General features: G+C 41.3%; 1 protein-coding gene and 1 pseudogene across 3 annotated transcripts; one reads left to right on the forward strand and one right to left on the reverse strand.

Moving 5' to 3' along the window:
- Nucleotides 1-450: 450 nt before the first annotated feature.
- Nucleotides 451-15,712, reverse strand: FETUB (fetuin B). Of its 3 annotated transcripts, XM_055418699.2 has the most exons (7): nt 15,485-15,712; nt 15,041-15,151; nt 12,982-13,069; nt 10,616-10,785; nt 9,802-9,903; nt 1,831-1,920; nt 451-825 (listed from the first exon to the last, which is right to left on the reverse strand). In XM_055418699.2, exons 1-7 carry the CDS (start codon nt 15,710-15,712, stop codon nt 451-453), a joined length of 1,164 nt encoding a protein of 387 aa, XP_055274674.2. The 3 variants fall into 3 exon arrangements, with proteins under 3 accessions (XP_055274674.2, XP_088698087.1, XP_088698102.1); XM_088841961.1 differs by lacking the exon at nt 15,041-15,151; XM_088841976.1 differs by lacking the exons at nt 12,982-13,069; nt 15,041-15,151 and having other exon boundaries at nt 15,478-15,712.
- On the forward strand, nt 4,531-5,007 carry LOC129550773 (large ribosomal subunit protein uL23 pseudogene; annotated as a pseudogene).
- Nucleotides 15,713-21,451: the final 5,739 nt, after the last annotated feature.

Raw genomic sequence — 21,451 nt, forward strand, 5'->3', positions numbered from 1 at the left:
AAGGCTTTCTCCTTCTCTTGCCGTTTGGGGACTTGGTGTGGCTCTCCATGATTGCAGATCCCAAATCACAATCTTCTACTGTCCCTTGAATAAATCCATCTCTGCTGGAGAAATATCTTCAGTCTATTTGTTTTAGGTCAACATTAGAATGATGAAGATATTCATAAGGCCCTACATCAGAGACACTTGGCTAAAAGTAAGAAGTCATTACAAACAGAGAGGCATCTACACATGGCATGAGGCCTTGGATGGTTTAGGAAGCAGGTAACCCAGTGTGCAAAGTGAACAGTTGAGCTTTATTTCCATCTCTGGGCAACATGAGACCAAGAGAAGTCCACAAACTTACTTTCTTAGCCTGCTCTATGTTTGAACTGTTTCTCTAACCCCTTTTCCCCACAACCTCACATCTCCTGCAGGACAGTACGTCCCCAGGAATCCTCTTCGTGCTTCTCATGGTGGGAGAATAAGAGGGTCGTCCTTCTGAGCTGGTCCTGGGCACTCAGCAGAACGCTGTTCTTTTGAGGGGAAAGGTAGGACAACCAGCTTCTTCTCCATGGGCTCCAGGAAGAGGAAGGAGACATCCAAGGGTCCTCCTTGGGGATTGGTGGTTAGATCCAGCTGCACAGGGAAGGTCTCAACAGGGTCCTTTTCCTGGGAATCTTCATGCTTCTTACCCCAGTCAGGAAGGTACTGGACAGACCCTTTGGGCACAGCTTTGGTGGGTGAGTTAGTGGGAGCTGTGTTTTGCTGTTGGGGCTCTTCCGCCTTGGAGGGGTTTGCAGGTCTCTGGTTTACAGCAGCATTTTCACCTCTAGGGGTGGGAGCCTGAAAAGAGAATGCTTTCAAATAAGAGAATATCCTCCAAGAAAGTCCCTGTTATGCCTGGTACTAGATTATGCTGTTTGATACCTTTCTGATGGAATTCTCAAAAGGAGATTAGCTGGGTGGGCCTCTGATTAAAGGGAAAAGGGGAATTCCTTGACATCTAGTGGTTAAGACTCTGGGCTTTCACTTGCCATGGGTCAGGGTTCAACTTCTGGTTGGGGAACTAAGATTCCACAAGCCGTGCGGCCCCAAAAAATCAGAACAGATAAGGGCTAGGGGAAACCAAAACCTTTGGAAACTGGACTGTAAGCTTCACAAATTTTGGTGCTGAACACTGATCCAGGGCGGTAAGATGGCTTGTTCACAGTCCCTAGTAAGCTGCCCCCCCACTCTTAGTAGTGGCGGCAGAAGCTGCCTGTACTGATTGCTTATTCTGTGCCAGGCCCACAGCAGTCCCCTCCAATCAGATCCTCTGACCCATGTCTCATGGGGATCTGAAGAAGGTAGGGGTTGCAATCCCATTCCACAGAGGAGGCATCCAGGACTCAGTGAGGTAGGAACTTGTCCGTGTCCACACAGCTTGTAGGAGGCAGAACAGGATTGGAACCCAGGTGGCCTGTCTTAGCCACCTCTCATCTATACCAGGCTGCCTCATGGTAAGTGCTTAACAAATACTTGCAAAACAGGATTCAGTGTCTCCCTGGAAACAACTTCTACCTGTGGTTCAGGATAAGACTCTTTGGGACACTGAATTTAATGTCACAGAGGGCTGAGCCATTCAAGCTAAATGGATCTTACTTAGGCTGTAGGGAACATGCGGTAACTAAAAGAAAGTATAGCAGATCTTCAATCAGCTACCTTGTGTATGGGGCCTTAGGGCATCCTGAATAAAGTGGTGATCATGGATTTTAGGAAAATAAAAGGAGAATGTAGGGTAGAGGCAGTTAAGTATGGATCACCTGCTCTTTTATTCTCAGAAAGACAAACAATTTGACTAAAAAATACCTGTGAATTAAAGAAGGAGCAAGTTACGGAGATAGTCTTGCCCGGGTTTACTGGTGATTGACTCAGAGAACCATGGCAAATACCAACAGGCTAAAGAAAAAGAAAATACAGTGTTATATGTGCACATATGATCATAAGTGGAATCAACTGCTTACACAGACACACAGCCAATCAACACTTCTATGCTCCTACCATGTAATAGGTAGTGGTGGTGGTGGTGTAGTCACTAAGTTATGTCCGACTCTTGTGACCCCATGGATTGTAGCCTGTCAGGCTCCTGGGTCCATGGGATTTTCCAAGCAAGAATACTGAAGTTGGTTGCCATTTCCTTCTCCACAGGATCTTCCCGGACCAGGGATTGAATTCCTGTCTCCTTCATTGCAGGCAGATTCTTTACAGACTGAGCCATAAGGCTCTGAGCCAATTCTTTTGGAGAAAGAAATGGCAACCCACTTCAATACTCTTGCTGGGATAATCTGTGGACAGAGGAGCCTGGCAGGCTACAGTCCATGGGTCACAAAGAGTCAAACACAACTGAGGACCGAGCACGAGCCAATTCTTTAGATCATCCCTACCAATTAATCACCCAAACTAGGCTAAACTGCCTCTAATGAGAGAAACTCAGGATTTCTTGAGGAACAAACGCTATTAGAAAATTCTTTGTATTGAGCAGAAATCTATGTCTATAGGACAGACCCAGAAATCAGGATCTATCTCTTGGCCACACTTCTATCCTTGCATCAGCTAGAAAACTTGCTTTCATCTCTCATGCAGCAGCCCTTTATATAGGTTTCCCCGGAGTTTTTGCTTCTCAGACAAGACTACTCTCAGCTCCTTAAACTTTACTTAAAAATAAAATGTGTATTTTCTTATTATAAATGTAATAGCTATTTAGAATAGGATAAACAAGAAGAAAATGAAAAGACCTGAAATTGCATGAAAGGTACCCGTTTCCTACAGTGATTTGATTTTTTTTCTTCTGACATTTTTCCAAATGAATATACACTTTTTCTTCTAGAAAAATAGAATTATACTGTACATAATATTTTATAACTCTCTTTTGTCATTTAACAATATATAATGAAAATCCTTTTTATGACTGCATAGTTTTCCACGATTTTCTTTATAATGGCTACCTAATATTCCTCCGTGTTATTTAACAAGTTCTCTTTTGTAAGACAGTGGATTAAATCTAAATTTTTATGTTTAAACATTTTCACATATCCTTAGGGTAAATTCTTAGAAGATAAAGTTTAGAGTCATAGAGCATATACTTTTTCAAGTGTAAACAGAGGGTCAATGTAAACCAAGAGAAAACTACAATTACAGGTCCAGTAATGTGAAGAGACTTTAGACTCTTTTCTCTAATCCTCTCTTATTCTTCTTGAAACTCAGAAGAGCCACAGTTAAATAAAAGATTGCAGGAGGGGTAAAAAGAACAAAAGGATAGGCCTTGACTCCTTCTTCACAGCAGGTCCTAAGCTCTAGGTCAGGCTTGAGCCTCAGAGAGGAAAAGGCTTTGAATTGGATATGAGATAGAAGTTTTGATTTAGAATTGACTAAAAGGAATTTTTTAATACCTGAAATTGAATCTTCATAATCTAAGTTAAATCATTCTTATTACTGAAACTGACTAGAAAACTATGTGATCTGCCCAAGATGGTATCAAAAAGTGAGACAGGGAGATTCCACAGAAGATGATGATGTTTTCCCAATTATTCCTTAATATTCAATTGACTGATTATAAAAGTCTTCTTTAAAAAAAATTATTTATTTGGCTGCATAGGGTCTTGGTTGCAGCATGTGAGATCTAGTTCCCTGACCAGGAATCAAACCCCAAGCCTCTGCATCAAGAGCACAGAGTCTTAGCCACTGGACCACCAGAGAGGTCCCTATAAAAGGCTTTTGAGAGACACAGTTCAGATTCAAAGACACAAACAGGTTGAAAGTTAAAAGATGGACAAAATTTTACAATGCAAGAAGTAACTGAAAAGAGTTGGGAATGACTATACAAATATCAGACAAAATTGACTTTAAGACAAAAATCATTACTAGAGACAAGGAAAAACATTTTATAATGGTAAAAGGCTAAATTTATTAGAAAGACACAACTATAAATATATGTGCCCTTCACAACAGATCCCCAAAGTACATAAGCAAAACCTGACAGAATTCAAGGAAGTCATAGGTAATTCAAAAATAATAGTTGGAAACCTCACTTTCAATAATGAATAAAACAAGTATGCAGAACATCAACAAAGAAACAGAAGTCTTGAACAACACTATAAACAAACTAAACCTAACAGACAACTGCAGAATGTTTTACCTAACAACAGCAGAATACATCTTCTCAAGTGTACATGGAAATTTCTCTAGGATATACCTTAGGTTAAACCATAAAACAAGTTTCCATAAATTTAAAGGAATTGCGATCACACAGAGTACATTCTCCAACCACAATAGGATGAAATTAGACACGAATAACAGAAGGAAACTGGAATTTTCACAAATATGAGGAAATTAAATAACTCTCCTAAGTAATCATTTGGTTAAAGAAGAATCACAAGGGAAATTAGAAAATATTTTGAGATGGATGGGAACAAAAATAACATGAATAACTTGTGAGAATCAATTCAATCATTGCTTAGAAGGAAATTTGTAGATGCAAATGCTTATGTTAAAAGAAAATAGAGCCTTTTCATGAAGATGGTGCCGAAGGCGAAGAAGGCAGCCCCTGCCCCTCCTAAAGCTGAAGCCAAAGCAAAGGCTTTGAAGGCCAAGAAAGCAGTGTTGAAAGGTGTCCACAGCCACAAGAAAAAGAAGATCCAGACGTCACCCACCTTCCGGCGACCCAAAACACTGCAGCTCAGGAGGCAGCCCAAATATCCTCGGAAGAGCGCCCCTAGGAGAAACAAACTTGACCACTATGCCATCATCAAATTCCCCCTCACCACCGAGTCAGCCATGAAGAAGATAGAAGACAACAACACACTGGTGTTCATCGTGGATGTCAAGGCCAACAAGCACCAAATTAAGCAGGCTGTGAAGAAGCTCTATGACATTGACGTGGCTGAGGTCAATACTCTGATCAGGCCTGATGGAGAGAAGAAGGCATATGTTCGACTGGCTCCTGACTAAGATGCTTTGGATGTTGCCAACAAAATTGGGATCATCTAAACCGGTAGGCTGCAGTCCGTGGGGTCGCTAAGCACGACTGAGCGACTTCACTTTCACTTTTCACTTTCACACATTGGAGAAGGAAATGGCAACCCACTCCAGTGTTCTTGCCTGGAGAATCCCAGGGACGGGGGAGCCTGGTGGGCTTCCGTCTATGGGGTCACACAGAGTCGGACACGACTGAAGTGACTTAGCAGCAGCAAACTGAGTCCAGCTGGCTAATTCCAAATATAAAAGTTTTCACTATGTAAAAAAAAAAGAGAGAGAGAGAGAATAGAAATTGTCAATCAATAACCTAAGTTTCTACTTTAAAAAGCCAGAAAAAAGAAGAGTAAACTAAGCCCAAAGTAAGCAAAAAGAAGGTTATAATAAAGATAGAGAGGAAATATATAAACTAGAATCTAAAAAAGTAAAAGAAAAAAATGAGACTGGAAATTGATTTTGGGGGAGTAATTAATAAAATTGACAAAGTTTTAGATAGACAAAAAAAAAAGACTCAAACTACTAAAATTGAAATTAAATAAGGTACAACACCTCTAATATTTCAGAAATAAAAATGAAGTACTGTAAACAATTGTATGCTGTCTAGTTAGATAAGTTAGATGAAATGGATAAATTCCTAGGAAGATATAAACTACCAAAATTTGCTCAAAAAGGAATATAAAATCTGAATAGATTTATAGCAAGTATAGAAATTGAATTATTAATCAAATAAACTTCCCACAAAGAAAAGCCCAGGCCCAGATGGCTTCACTGTTGAATTCTACCAAATATTTAAAGAAGAATGAACACCAATCTTTCACAAATTCTTCCAAAATAAAATAGAAGAGGGAAAATTTCCCAACTCATTTTATGAAGCCAATGTTACACTTCTGTGAGGATCAGGCAGAGAAACAACACAGAATAACTACAGGCCAATGTCTCTTATAAATATAGATTTAAAATCTTTAAAAAAAATCACTGGCAAATCAACTATGACTTATCCCCAAAGCACAAGGTTGTATTAACATACAAAAATCATTGGTATATACAATACTAATAGATTAAAGGAGAAAAAAACCAAACGATTATCTCACTAACACAGAGAAAGCATTTGGCAAACTATAGCACTGTTTTTCAATAAAAACATTCGACAAAACTAGGACTAGAAGGGAACTTTCTCAACTTGATAAAAAGCAACTATAAAAACCCTACAGTTACCATCATATTCAATAATGAAATGCTGAATGCTTTCCTCCTAAAATCAGGAATAAGATAAGGTTGTTTGCTCTTCCCACCTCTATTTAACATTGTACTGGAAGTTCTAGTCAGGAAAGTTAGGTAAGAATTAAAAGTCATTCAGATTGGAATGGAAGAAGTAAAACTTTATCTCTTTGTAGAAGACATGATCTTGTATACAGAAAATCCTAAGGACTCTATTAGAAAACTATTAGAAATAATAAATGAGTTCAGCAAGGTTACAGGATACAAGGTGAAAATAACTAAAAAGCCTCTTGATGAAAGTGAAAGAGGAGAGTGAAAAGGTTGGCTTGAAGCTCAATATTCAGAAAACAAAGATCATGGCATCTGGTCCCATCACTTCACAGGAAATAGATGGGGAAACAGTGGAAACAGTGTCAGACTTTAATTTTTGGGCTCCAAAGTCACTGCGGATGCTGATTGCAGCCATGAAATTAAAAGAAGCTTACTCTTTGGAAGGAAAGTTATGACAAACCTAGATAGTATATTAAAAAGCAGAGACATTACTTTGCCAACAAAGGTCCGTCTAGTCAAGGCTATGGTTTTTCCCGTGGTCATGTATGGATGTGAGAGTTGGACTGTGAAGAAAGCTGATCGCCGAAGAATTGATGCTTTTGAACTGTGGTGTTGGAGAAGACTCTTGAGCGTCCCTTGGATTGCAAGGAGATCCAACCAGTCCATTCTAAAGGAGATCGATCCTGGGTGTTCATTGGAAGGACTGATTCTAAAGCTGAAACTCCAATACTTTGGCCACCTCATGCGACGAGTTGACTCACTGGAAAAGACTCTGATGCTGGGAGGGATTGGGGGCAGGAGGAGATGGGGACGACAGAAAATGAGATGGCTGGATGGCATCACTGACTTAATGGACATGAGTTTGAGTGAACTCCAGGAGTTGGTGATGGACAGGGAGGCCTGGTGTGCCGCGATTCATGGGGTCACAAAGAGTCGGACACAACTGAGTGACTGAACTGAACTGAACTGAACTGATATTTCTATATATTTGCAATGAATGATCCAAAAACAAAATGGAAAAGCCAAATACATTATATCAGCATCAAAGAGAATAAAATACTTAGCTATACAAAAAAAGTGAAAGTTTTGTACATTGAAGACTCAGTTCAGTTCAGTTCAACATTCAGAAAACTAAGATCATGGCATCTGGTCCCATCACTTCATGGGAAATAGATGGAGAAACAGTGGAAACAGTGTCAGACTTGTTTTTGGGGGCTCCAAAATCACTGCGGATGCTGATTGCAGTCATGAAATTAAAAGACACTTACTCCTTGGAAGGAAAGTTATGACCAACCTAGATAGCATATTAAAAAACAGAGACATTACTTTGCCAACATTGAAGACAACAATATATTATTTAAAGAAATTATATAAGTCCTAAACAGATGGAAAGATTCATGGACTGGAAAAATTAGTATTTCTAAGAGGGTAGTACTTTCTACATTTGGTCTAGAGATTCAACGAAATCCTTATCAAATTTCCTGCTTTTTAAAGATAGGAACTGACAAGTTGATTCTGAAGTTGACATATTATGAAAATGCAAGGGATTCAGAGTACTCAAAGCAATATTGAATAAGAAAACAAAATAGGGGGGTTCACACTTCCCAATTCAAAATTTTACTACAAAACTACAGTATTGGTGATAGTGTGGTACTGGTATAAGAATAGATATGCAGATAAATGGAATAAAATAGAGGGTACAAAAATAAGCTCTTGCATTAATAGTCAATAGGTCTTTAGAATGCATGTCAATACAATTAAACAGGGGAAACAATAGTAAGTCTTTTCAACAAATAGGGCTGGGACAACTGGATATTCACAAGCAGAAGAATGAAGTTGAACCTCCTACCTCCTACCATATACCAAAATTAACTCAAAAATGGGTCAGAGACCTAAAGTTAAAACTATAAAACTCTTAGACGATTGGTTGGTTGGTTGGTTCAGTCGCTCAGTCGTGTCCGACTCTTTGCAACCCCATGAATCACAGCATGCCAGGCCTCCCTGGCCATCACCAACTTCCAGAGTTCACTCAAACTCATGTCCATCGAGTCGGTGATGCCATCCAGCCGTCTCACTCTCTGTTGTCCCCTTCTCCTCCTGCCCCCAATCCCTCCCAGCATCAGAGTCTTTTCTGGTGAGTCAACTCGTCGCATGAGGTGGCCAAAATATTGGAGTTTCCTCTGTCCTTGGGATTCTCCGGGCAAGAATACTGGAGTGGATTGCCATGCCCTCCTCCAGGGGATCTTCCTGACCCAAGGAGCAAATCCACTTCTCTTATATCTCCTGGATTGGCAAGTGGGTTCTTTACCACTAGCACCACCTGGGAAGCCCAGATAATAATAGGCATTGACAAAAACTTTGAGAAATGGAAACTCTCACACATTACTGATGGGACTGTAAAATTGGTATAGTCACTTTGGAAAAGTTTGCTGTTAGTCAAAAGGTTAAACATAGAATTCTCATGCGTCTGTGCTTAGTTGCTTAGTCATGTCTGACCCTTTGTGACCCTGTGGACTGTAGCCCGCCAGGCTCCTCTGTCCAAAGAGTTCTCCAGGCAAGAATACTGGAGTGGGTAGCCATTCCCTTCTCTAGGGGACCTTCCAGACCCAGGGACCAAACAGGGGTCTCCTGATTTGTAGACAGATTCTTTACTGTCTAAGCCACCACTAGAATTCTCATATGACCCAGCAATCCCACTCCAAGGTTCATACCCAAAAGAAATGAAAACATATGTATACATAATAACTTATACATAGAGAATTCCCTGGAAGTCCAGTAGTTAGGACTCAGTGCTTTCACTGCCATGGGCCTGGGTCAATCCTTGGTTGGGGAACGGAGATCCTCTGAGTGATGTGAGAGGAATGACTGCTAATGGATATGGAATTTCTTTGAAGGTTGATGAAAATATTCTAAAATTAGATAGTAGTGATGATGGTTCAACTCTTTGAATAGACTAAAAAGCACTGAATTGTACACCTTAAAAGGGTGAATTTTATGGTATGTGAATTATATCTTAATAAAACTTTTATTATAGCTAAGTGAATAGTGAGGGGGGAAACAGCTTGCATTTTGCCTAATTGTGCTATAATCCACTGTGCCAACTGACATTCCTACCAGGTGTGCCTCAGATGGTTTCAAGGTGGCACCCTCACCATCTTGGCTGCTTTCTTTGAAATAAGTCCTGTTTGATTTCATCCTTGTTAATAGTGGTCCAAGGAATGGAACATCATGATGTATTCCAAATGTAACTGGTTTTGTTCAGATAAAAGTAGGGCCACTACCAACCACTGAGAGATTTGTCTATATTTTATAGCCTCCTGTGATCATTTTTGGCCAAGGCACCACATTGCTGATGAAAACTGCATTTATGATCAAATGTTATTGCATCTGGGCCATCTCTAACTAATCAGTTGCTCCTTAAGGTGAATGAAAGTGTCTTATGCATTACAAGACTTCACGTGTAATTTTATACATTATGAATACACATAGATGATCTGTGAGCACAAATCTTGAATTATGAAAACATTCAGTAATACTCACCACAGAGTCAGGGGACTCCAGTGAACAGCTGCTACCCTGTGACTTGGTACATGGTGATTCTTTGATCAAATATTCCACAAAGTAGGCAGGTCCAAACACCCACTAATATGAAACAAGAAGTGAGAAATAAAAATCAAACCTTCCCAAGTGGTGCCATGAGTCAGCTTTGACAACATTAGATTTACAGAAACCACACATCCCCAGAGTAACTGTCAACAAAGGCTGCTTTTTGTTCCTGTAATCCCCACCATGACCAAACCTTGTATTATGATTTTGTTATTAGAAAATGTAACTTTTTCCATACCTTTCTTTCCTTCTTAAGGATTTAAATGGGCTCAAAAACCTTCCCTTGGTTGAGCTTATTTTTCCCCTTGTAAATTTGTTTTTAAATTAACTTTTCTCCATATGATAGATGCCAACACAATCCAGATACAAATGAACATTTCCTCTAACCCATAAAACTCAATATACACTCCTGTATTTAAAACACAGAATAGAAGTTGACTTGCTAAGTGGTCTGTGGTCAACCAGATGTGGGACTGTGGTAATAAACAGTGAACCTAAGTAGAATAACCCCTGGAGACCATGAGTCCATTTCCCTTCTTGCCTTCAGGGCAATGAAATGAAATCAAATTACACAATTCTAGTGGAAATCCCACAGACCAGCTCAGAAACAAGACACAGTTGAATGTTCATCAAGGTTACCAAGGTAGGAAATGAGGAAAAGGCTCTTAGGTTCTAGTCGAAGGGAGTGCCTTGATAACCATGGCAACAATTATGAGACCTGTTGTTGTAGCTGATATTTCAGACTCACCTGACTAGAAGTCTTGGTGATTTTGACAAAAGAATACTGCTTCGAGAGGTTCCTACTGTTGTATTTTGCAAGAGACTCAGTAGCAGTTTCCATGTACTTGGGGTTTGACAAATCATAGGGGCTGGTGCTGGGGCAATCAGGGCACATCCTGATAATCGCACTTCGAGAAACTGTAAATGCCAAAGAGAGCAAGTTTAAAATAAAACTCCTTAATGATGCATAATTCTGTAAATTACATGATCACAACAGAGGTGGAGATCAAAAGGAGAAAAGATAACAGCACTGTCAAGGATGGAGTGGAAAAGCATTATTTAGAAATTAAGCTTTCTGCAGGGTGTTCTGCAAGGAGCATGCATTACTTTCATGAGTTAAAAAGAAACAAAGCAATATTTTTTTTTCACCTTACACAAATCTTTTTACCTTAGAAATTTAGTTTAAAAACACATAGTACAGTTGACCCTTGAACAACATGAGGGTTAGGGGTGCTGACCCTCCACAGAGTCAAAAATCCCAGTTTAACTTTGTTTTGAGCCCTCTGTATCCATGGTTCTGTACCCACAGATTCAATCAACCAAGTATGGTGTAGTATTATAGTATGTATTTCATGAAAAAAAAATCCATGTATAAGTGGACCCTGATATTTCAAACACACGTTGTTCAAGGGTCAACTTATACTGGTATAAAAACATTTTCCCAGTTAGCTCACTATCTTCCACCATCACTGCCTCCATAAAGAGAATGAGTTGGGATTTCATTACTGTTGTGTTTGATTTACCTTTTAGTCACCAGCACTTAAAATAATGTCTGACACATGGATGGTGCTTAGTAAGTGCCCGCTGAATGAATGAGTGAATGACACATGGACGGTGGAAACACACCCTCTTTGGTTAGAATGTAGGTGAGTTGGAAAACAGAAGTTGATCCAATCACTGGATGACTGAATAGGTTAATCACACTAATGGTACAGCTAGAATGTCTGACTGGGAGGGGCTGGGGGTGGCATAACTAGTGTAAAAGTCACACTAGGAAACTTGTCTAGCAGTTGTTCTGACAAAGCAAACACATTCCTTTGATCAACTGTGGTTTTATTTGGATGTATTTGGGCCTATTGTGGGGGAGTTACATCCACAGCTTGTCACTCCCAGGCACATGTCATTGCCTGACCTCCCATACCTCTGGTACCTAGGACTTCCATTTCAGACTTGATCTGTTTTATTAGTTGTTGTTCTTGAATTTATTTTAGGTGAGTCTCATCTTCACAACCAGGAAAGTTTAGCTCTGTTGCCTTGTCCTTCAAAGGAACCAATGGTATCGTTATCACCTAGAGCTTGTTAGAAATGCGGAATCTCAGACTCCACCCCAGATCTACAGGAACCAGAATTTGCACTAGAATGAGATCCCCAAGGGAGTCACATGCACTTAGTAGTCTGATGAGTAGCCATCCTATTTTCCCATGCTGTGGATGTTTACTTTTTAGGACCCAGAATGAATGTTTGTATTTGTTCATTTATTCAACGATATTATAGACTCCTTACACTTGATAGGTGGAGGAGGAAATGGTAACCTACTCCAGTATTCTTGCCTGAAAAATTCCATGGACAGAGGATCCTGGAAAGTTACAGTCCATGGGGTCACAGAGTCTGACATGACTGAACCCGCACACATACACACACCCACTTGATAGGAACTGGGGTAGAGTTGTAGCAGAGAGGAAGAAGGGATAAAATGTTCTACAAGATATAAGACAGAGGACCCCAAATCCAGGCAGTGCATGGTCTATGCTCCATGAGTGATTAGGGTAAAGTTATATAGGGATGTAGAACAGGAAAGTACTATTTCTTGTTTCTTTCTGTTCTATTTTGTTTTCTTGAATAGAGAGCCTGAAGAAGCAGTCTTGGCAATGATCTTTAAAGAATGCTTAGGAGTTCTCAGGGCAGAGGTTATCCGTGGAGGGTATGCTCAGCAGAGGGAGAAGCGCAAACTAGATGCAGAGATTGGAGAACGTGACGTGTGTTCAGAAAATGGTGAGTCATCTGGTTGAATGGAGGGCAGAATTGGTACAGTCAGTGAAATAAGGCACAGATAGCTAGAAAGGAAGCCTGGGGACCAGTCATGGAGATTGTGCCATTTACATCAGACTGAAAATGTAGGATTTGATGTAGGACACAATGTAGAGCTATTGCAGGTTATTTAGAAAGATTAATTGTGGGAAGAGGAGCAATGCAAGTGCTGGGTATACAAAGAACCTGGCTTTCGGATGAATAAGAAGTGAGGATGAAAGAAACACTATACACTACAGCATAGTAGAGTTAAAAGTTCTTTTTTCATCTGTTATTAAAATGAAAAAAATGAAAGTGATCTCTTACCTGGGCGAAGAGTACAATTATAAGCAGGTAAATAGAAAATTCTTTTTTCCTTATTAATGTAAAATATTGCTTTGCATTGGCCATAAACCTAGAACCAACAAATGTACTTCATGATACAGTGGAATGAACTAAGACTTTAAAAAATACCCCTGACTCATGTACACCCGGGGCGATTTCATGTCAATGTATGGCAAAACCAACCAATATAATATTGTAAAATAATTTGCCTCCAATAAAAAATAAATGAATTAATTAAAAAAAATAAAAAATACCCCTGAAATGAAACTGGACATTTCATTTTTAAGAAACAAGAAACTCAAGGTCAATTTTCGTAGTTTTGGGGTGGTCATGTATGGATGTGAGAGTTGGACTGTGAAGAAAGCTGATCGCTGAAGAATCGATGCTTTTGAACTGTGGTGTTGGAGAAGACTCTTGAGAGTCCCTTATACTGCAAGGAGATCCAACCAGTCCATTCTAGAGGAGATCAATCCTGGATGTTCATTAGAAGGACTGATGCTAAAGCTGAAACTGCAATACTTTGGCCACCTCATGCGACGAGTTGACTCACTGGAAAAGACTCTGATGCTGGGAAAGGTTGGGGGCGGGAGGAGAAGGGGACGACGGAGAATGAGATGGCTGGATGGCATCACTGACTCTGTGGACATGAGTTTGAGTGTACTCCGGGAGTTGGTGATGGACAGGGAAGCCTGGCGTGCTGTAGTTCATGGGGTCGCGGAGAGTCGGACACGTCTGAGTGACTGAACTGAACTGAACTGAACTGAAACTGCCAGCTGATCATTAAACAATTTAACCTTCACTTGAGACACAGCTTGACTTCTTCCCAACCTCCTTCCTGCTTAGATGTGACTGTGTGTAAATGAGCTCTAACCACTGCCAAGTGAGCAGAAGGGATGTATGACCACTTTTAGGTCTAGCCTGTAAAGTCCTCCCACACGCTATCTACCCTCCATGCTCTTTCCCTTTCCACTGCTTGATGCAGATGAGCATGGTGACCACAGAAGCCATGAGGTGAAGGCTACAGAGTCTAAGGGGCCACAACATGCAAGTATCCAGTCTCCAAATCACTCCTGGAGGAAAGCCCCTTCCTCATCAAGGATTTCTATTTTAAACTTTACATGAATGGGAAACTAAGTTCTATCATTTTGCAATTGGTATATCCTTTTTGGTGTATGTGTTATAGCAGCTAGTGACACATAAATGTATTTTGTCTAGCCTGGCGTGCTGTGATTCATGGGGTCGCGGAGAGTCGGACACGACTGAGCGACTGAACTGAACTGAACTGACTGAACAAACATAATTCACAACAGGGTATAGACTGTTTTGCTTTCCCAAACCAGATAGGTGCAGTTTGACAAGTTTGGTTAAATGACTAGAAAAAGACATCTTTGCCGAACACTTCACTTCTAGATACTTATATCACACTTATATCACTTATAAGGTTTCATATAAATTAATGAAAATCATCTCAGGATAGTTGAAAACCAAATGAAAACTGATGATGCTCTTTTCAAGCCTCTTCAATGGTCATCTTAAAGGATCAATTCTGACTCCCTTTAGGTTCTGTGATACTACGAAATCCTTCCAAAGCACCTCTGAGAGCACCCATACCACAGCCCTCCCTCTCCCCAGCCTCAGATCTCATGTAAGTGTTCTTGAAAACAAAATAAAGAAAACTAAAACAAATTTTAAAGCTCCACTACCATTGCTTCTACAGTTTTCCTTAAACATGCATCCAGAGCACTATACCGAAGATCTTTGCCCCTCAATTTAAGCCTAGCTCAGAGCCTACAGGAAGGTCTTGGAGGCAGAAAACAGTTTGGGGGCAACATTTCAATTCTGGGGTCATGACCCCAGTGGGAGTGTCAGAAACCCCCTCTGATTAAACTCTTTTTTCTATCAAATTGAAATAACCACATAGGCACCCTGCCCCAGAGATTATAAAGAGGGACATTTAAAGATGGCACATGTTGAATTGTCTTCATCCTGTAGACCGAGGACACCTAGTTTCCCCCCTCAAGCTCCTGGGGAAAGTACTCACCGATTCATGAAAGATCCTCACCCCACAGTTCTTCCAAGATGTCCTGCTGAGCACATGGCAGCCAGTCTCTAACACGTCCAGTGTGAAATAGAACAGAGATCCCAAACCAGCCTGTGCAAGGGGGAAGAGAAATGCACAACCCACATGAAGCAGAAACCTCTAATGACCAGCCAAGAAACTCTCTGCTTTATGGCAAAGCCAAAGGCTCTGATGTTTGTGAAGTGTTCCTGTAAGTGACAGGACACAAGTTTCAGAGTGGATACCATTAGCACTTGTTGCTAATACTACTAAGAGGCAGTAGCACCCTAGCAGAGGAGAGCAGTGTGTACTCAGCAGGGTTTCTGACTCGGAAAGCACCAGCCAACAGCTGTCTCTGGGTTCCCATACCCTGGCCAGCCTCCCCAGCTTGTGCAAACCCCTGCCCCAGCGGGGACCACCGCTTACCTCCTGTCTGTGTTCACGGGCATCGCTCACTCGGTTGAGGCTCAGCACGTAACCGTCCTTTCGGTCCCTGTTGATGTCCTGCAGGATGTCATTTGCGATATCCAGCACATAGGAGCTGTTGCAGTCAAGGGAGAGGAGAGGCGAGGGCCTGGCGGCTGGCTGGGGTGGAGATGCAGCCCCGCAGCCCGCGGTCAGGGTGCAGAGCGCGAGGAGTAGGAGCACACTCATCCTGTGGTGAGAAGGGGTTAGTGTGCAGAGCTGCAGGAAGGAGGCTGTTTAAAGGATCTTGAGGCCAACTTGAGCAGCTTTGTAATCGCAATCTAAATCAGTGATCCGGATATGAAGTACAACGTTCTATTTTATCTCTGGAATTCCAAATGTAGATTTCGCTGAGTCAGTACTTTGGATGGGATTTACCACTATCTATAACCTTAGACCCCAGAGTAATTTCACATTCATGTGTCCGTGTAAACAGATCGAAGTTTCCTGTTACCCGAGAAATCAATACAAACACTTGGGTCAAGGCTCATAGGAGATTATTATTGAATTCTGATTTGTGTTCAGGGCTCCAGCTGAGGCAGAATAGGCAGACTATCACCTCCTCTCTCATTACCCCCAACACCTTGTCTCCAGTCAATGTCCTGGCCACACTCACCTTTACTTCAGGCTTGGAGCCTGGAATCAGTGGTAATGGTGCTCAGTGACTTCATACTCCACAACCCCGGTTCACCATTCTTGTTATATCAGAAAAAGGGCTTTAAGCCCATACCATATACATGAAGCTCTGGTGAGATTCCTAAAGCGTTTTGGAATCTGGCTAGGAAGGGTTCTGTTTCATGGCCAACAGGCACATGAAATGATACTCAACATTGCTAATTGTTAGAGAAATACAAATCAAAATCATAGTGAGATACCACCTCACACTGGTCAGAGTGGCCATCATTAAAAAGTTTATAAATAATAAATGCTGATAGGATGTGGAAAAAAGGGAACCCTCCTCCACTGTTGGTGGGAATGTAAATTGGTGCAGCCACTATGGAGAACAGTATTGAGGTTCCTTAAAATATTAAAAATAGAATTGTCATATGCCCCAGCAATCCCTCTCCTAAGCATTTATCCAGAGAAAACTCTTAATTTGAAAAGATACGTGCACCCAAATGTTCACAGTAGTACTATTTACAATAGCCAAGACATGGAAGCAATCTAAGTATCTACTGACAGATAAATGGATAAAGAAGATCACATATATATGATATATACGTAAGCTTCCCTAGTGACTCAGATAGTAAAGAATCTGCCTGCAATGCAGGAGACCCAGGTTCCATATCTGGTTCAGGAAGAACCCCTGGAAAAGGGAATGGCTACCCACTCCAGTATTCTTGCCTGGAGAATCCCATGGACAGAGGAGCCTGAAAGACTACAGTCCATGGGGTTTCAAAGAGTCAGACACAACTGAGCAACTAACACTTTTGCACATATGTGTATATGTGTTTATAATGGAATATTGTGCTCAGACACTCAGTTGTGTCTGGCTCTTTGAGACCCCATGGACTGTAGTCTTTCAGGCTCCTCTGTCCATGGGATTCTCCAGGCAAGAACACTAGAAAGGAGTGCCATTTCCTCCTCCAGGGATCTTCCCAACCCAGGGGTGGAACCTGCTTCTCTTACATCTCCTGCACTGGCAGGTGAATTCTTTACCACTAGCATCACCTGGGAAGCCCATAAAGGAATATTACTCAGCCAAGAAAAAGAATGAAATAATCCCATTTGAAGCAACATGCATGGATTTAGAGATTAGCTACTAGGTAAAGTAGGCCAGACAAATATCATATGACATTGCTTATATGTGGAATTTAAAATTTGACACAAATGAACATTTTTACAAAATAGAAACATACCACAGATGCAGAAAACAAACTTATAGTTACCAAAAGGAAAAAGGGGTGAGGGAGGAATAAATTAGGAGTTTCCGATAAGCAGATACAGATATATATATATAAAAGAGATAAACAAGGTCCTACTATATAGCACAGGGAACTATATTCAATATTTTGTAATAAACTGTAATGTAAAAGGATATGAAAAAGAATGTATACACATGTTTAACCCAATCACTTAGCTGTATATTGGAAACTAATAAAACACTGTAAACCAACTGTACTTCAATTAAAAATAAATGATGTTTTTAAAGTGTTCTATTTAGCCTATTTAGGTTTTTTTTTTGAAGCTGTGTGGAAGCAAACTTGTTCAGAGATTAAAATTTACTATTATTGTTAAGAGATAGATACTTTGGCCACTTGATGCAAAGAGCCAACTCATTGGAATAGACCCTGATGTTGAGAAAGCTTGAAGGCAAGGGGAGAAGGGGGCGACAGAGGATGAGATGGTTGGACGGCATCACTGACTCAATGGACGTGAGTTTGGACAAACTCCAGGAGATCATGAAGGACAGGGAAGCCTAGTGCGCTGTAGTCCATGAGGTCACAAAGAATCGGACACAACTGAGCAACTGAACAACAAAATCAATGATGGGAGGGTGGTCTGGAATACAGGAATACACTGGTTTGGGCCCTTACTTTTCTCTTTTAACTTCTTTTTGGGGTTCTACTTAGAAGTTACTACTGATTGGAACTTTCTATTTGAAAAGCACATACACACATTACAGACAGTTCGTCACGAGAGAGGGGAAGCTTCTAGACTAGGCTATCACAGAAGGTATTCCATAGAACCCTAATCCGTGAGAGGCATTCCTCACCGCTCTCTCTGTCTAGCCCCCTTCCACAGTTACCCACCCTCTCCCACCCTCCTCAGCGTTCTGTGCTCAGATAAGTTTAGGAACTGCTGCCTCCATAACTGCACAGTTTACAGAGTCTCAATACTCATGAGCACGTTGAAGGCTCTCTGAAGCTTTGTGGAACATTCTGAAAGAGATGGGAATACCAGACCACCTGACCTGTCTCTTGAGAAACCTGTATGCAGGTCAGGAAGCAACAGTTAGAACTGGACATGGAACAACAGACTGGTTCCAAATAGGAAAAGGAGTATGTCAAGGCTGTATATTGACACCTTGCTTATTTAACTTCTATGCAGAGTACATCATGAGGAACGCTGGGCTGGAAGAAGCACAAGCTGGAATCAAGATTGCCGGGAGAAATATCAATAACCTCAGATATGCAGATGACACCACCCTTATGGCAGAAAGCGAAGAGGAACTCAAAAGCCTCTTGATGAAAGTGAAAGAGGAGAGTGAAAAGGTTGGCTTGAAGCTCAACATTCAGAAAACAAAGATCATGGCATCTGGTCCCATCACTTCATGGGAAATAGATGGAAAAACAGTGGGAACAGTGTCAGACTTTATTTTTTTGGGTTCCAAAATCACTGCGGATGCTGATTGCAGCCATGAAATTAAAAGACGCTTACTCCTTGGAAGGAAAGTTATGACCAACCTTGATAGTATATTAAAAAGCAGAGACATTACTTTGCCAACAAAGGTCCGTCTAGTCAAGGCTATGGTTTTTCCCATGGTCATGTATGGATGTGAGAGTTGGACTGTGAAGAAAGCTGATCGCTGAAGAATTGATGCTTTTGAACTGTGGTGCTGGAGAAGACTCTTGAGAGTCCCTTGGACTGCAAGGAGATCCAACCAGTCCATTCTAAAGGAGATCAATCCTGGGTGTTCATTGGAAGGACTGATGCTAAAGCTGAAACTGCAATACTTTGGCCAGCTCATGCAACGAGTTGACTCACTGGAAAAGACTCTGATGCTGGGAAAGGTTGGGGGCAGGAGGAGAAGGGGACGACAGAGAATGAGATGGCTGGATGGCATCACCTACTCTGTGGACATGAGTTTGAGTGAACTCCGGGAGTTGGTGATGAACAGGGAGGCCTGGCGTGCTGTGATTCATGGGGTCGCGGAGAGTCCGACACGACTGAGCGACTGAACTGACTGACTGACTGACTGAAGCTTTGAGAGGAAATCTATTTATATTGCAATTTCCTACACTAACTTAACTGTAGGAGAGATTTATGTGATACTTATTATTAATCATAAGCTTTGGAATTGCTGTACTAGTAAATATGAATAGCTCTCTGTGAGGTTTTTTGATAAGAAACTGGTCAGAGGTATGAAGAATTTTTTACTGAGAGTATTCCAGCTGGATTGAAAGAAATGTCCCTCCATGAAGCATTTACTATTACCTCTGTTTACTTGAAACTTCAATTTCACACTGAAATATAATGATTTGTGTTACTAGTAAGCACTACTGTAATTAGTTACTGTGACGAAATTTAGATTTTTATTTACAAGTTGAATGAAGGGACTTCCCTCATGGTCCAGTGGTTAGGAATTCACCTTGCAGTGCAGGGGACCCGGGTTCCATCCCCGGTCTGGGAGCTAAGTGTTCTACACGCTGTAGAACAACTAAGACACAACAGCTGAGCCTGAGCATTGCTGGAGAGTCTGAGCGCCTCATCCAAAGGTCCCACGTGGCACAACTGGGACCCGAGGCAGCCAAATAAACAGACAATTTTTTTTAATTAAAAAAGAAAAAAATATTGAGTGGAAAATGTTTTTTTCTTCGTTGATTGCCATGCACTTGGGGGACAATGTAGATCACCTGGTGGTAGCATATAGACTTGCAGAAAAGTACCCTTAATGGTAATTTAGTGATTCTAACCATCAAATTTCTGAGATGAGAAAACTGAGATTTAGGAGGAGAAGCCTGAGTGCTACAGTCCATGAAGTTGCAGAGTCGGACACAACTTAGTGGCTGAACAATAACCTAAACAAAACTCATAAATGGATTAGTGGCAAAACCAGTTATAGAAACCTTCCGGTTTAGAATCCTTTTCATCAGAGCAAACACTACAGTAATAGCCTAATTGTAAGTCTCTTAATTACCAACTAAATGAACTTGGAAAGTCAGTTAATCTCCATAAACCTCAGTTGTCAGATCTGTAAAATGGGCTAACTACAGTGCCTGCCTCACAGGAGATTCTATACATGGGGGGCTAGGCTCACGCTTGGCACCCAGGGCAGCTTAGTGTTACAGGTAGAATCATGGCAGTTACTTGAAACCCCCTAGCACTGAGCAAGGGTTAGGGTTATACCAAGAACCATGTTAGGATCTCTGGAATCAAGGGTTAATAAAACTAATTAGCTTAATAAAACATAGCCCCTAATTTCTGCAAGCTGGAGAAGGAAATGGCAACCCACTCCAGTACTCTTGCCTAGAAAATCCCATGGACAGAGAAGCCTGGTAGACTACAGTCCATGGGATCTCAAAGAGTCGGACACGACTGAGGGACTTCACTTCACTTCTGCAAGCAAATAATCATTTTTCAAAGCTTAATTTATAAGTTCAAATCTAATGATCCCAACTCCTTAGAGATGGGTTTTAGGCATTGTTCTCAACTAAGAGCAACATTAGGAAAATGGGTGTGAAAATCAGAAGTGGGTATGGACACCAGACGTTCAATTATTGGGATACAACAAAGATTTACAGCCAGCAAGTGAACACACATTCACAGAGCTCAGATGATGTGCAGAAAGAGGATGGGAAGGGAGGAGGAGACAGGACTAAAGACGGGCCAAAAGAGGAGGAGATAGTTTGAAACCTGAGGAAACGCAGCGGACGTGAAGGGATAAAGGCCTTCATGGCAGCGAAGAAGAAAGGCAAACAGGTTCAAGGGGCATTAAACTCTGACTGACGGGAGAGCAAACTGACTTTGACTCAAATGTCCTGGCTCAGCCCTCCCTTAGCTGTGTGACCACAGGTGAGAGATTCCTGAACGGTGAAGACCCCATGGATGTCGTAACGGCGAATGTCCTTGCCCTCAAAACAGCAGCACACACGTGCACACACAGACACGCCCACACATTCACACGCACATACACACTTGCATCTGCTTGGAGAGAGGGAAACACATTTGGTCTTTTCCCAGGAGCCCCACCCCAGCTTCACTTCT

Source organism: Moschus berezovskii, chromosome 1, assembly GCF_049115385.1.
Source record: "Moschus berezovskii isolate FMDL1 chromosome 1, NW_MosBer_1.0, whole genome shotgun sequence".
Taxonomy (NCBI): domain Eukaryota; kingdom Metazoa; phylum Chordata; class Mammalia; order Artiodactyla; family Moschidae; genus Moschus; species Moschus berezovskii.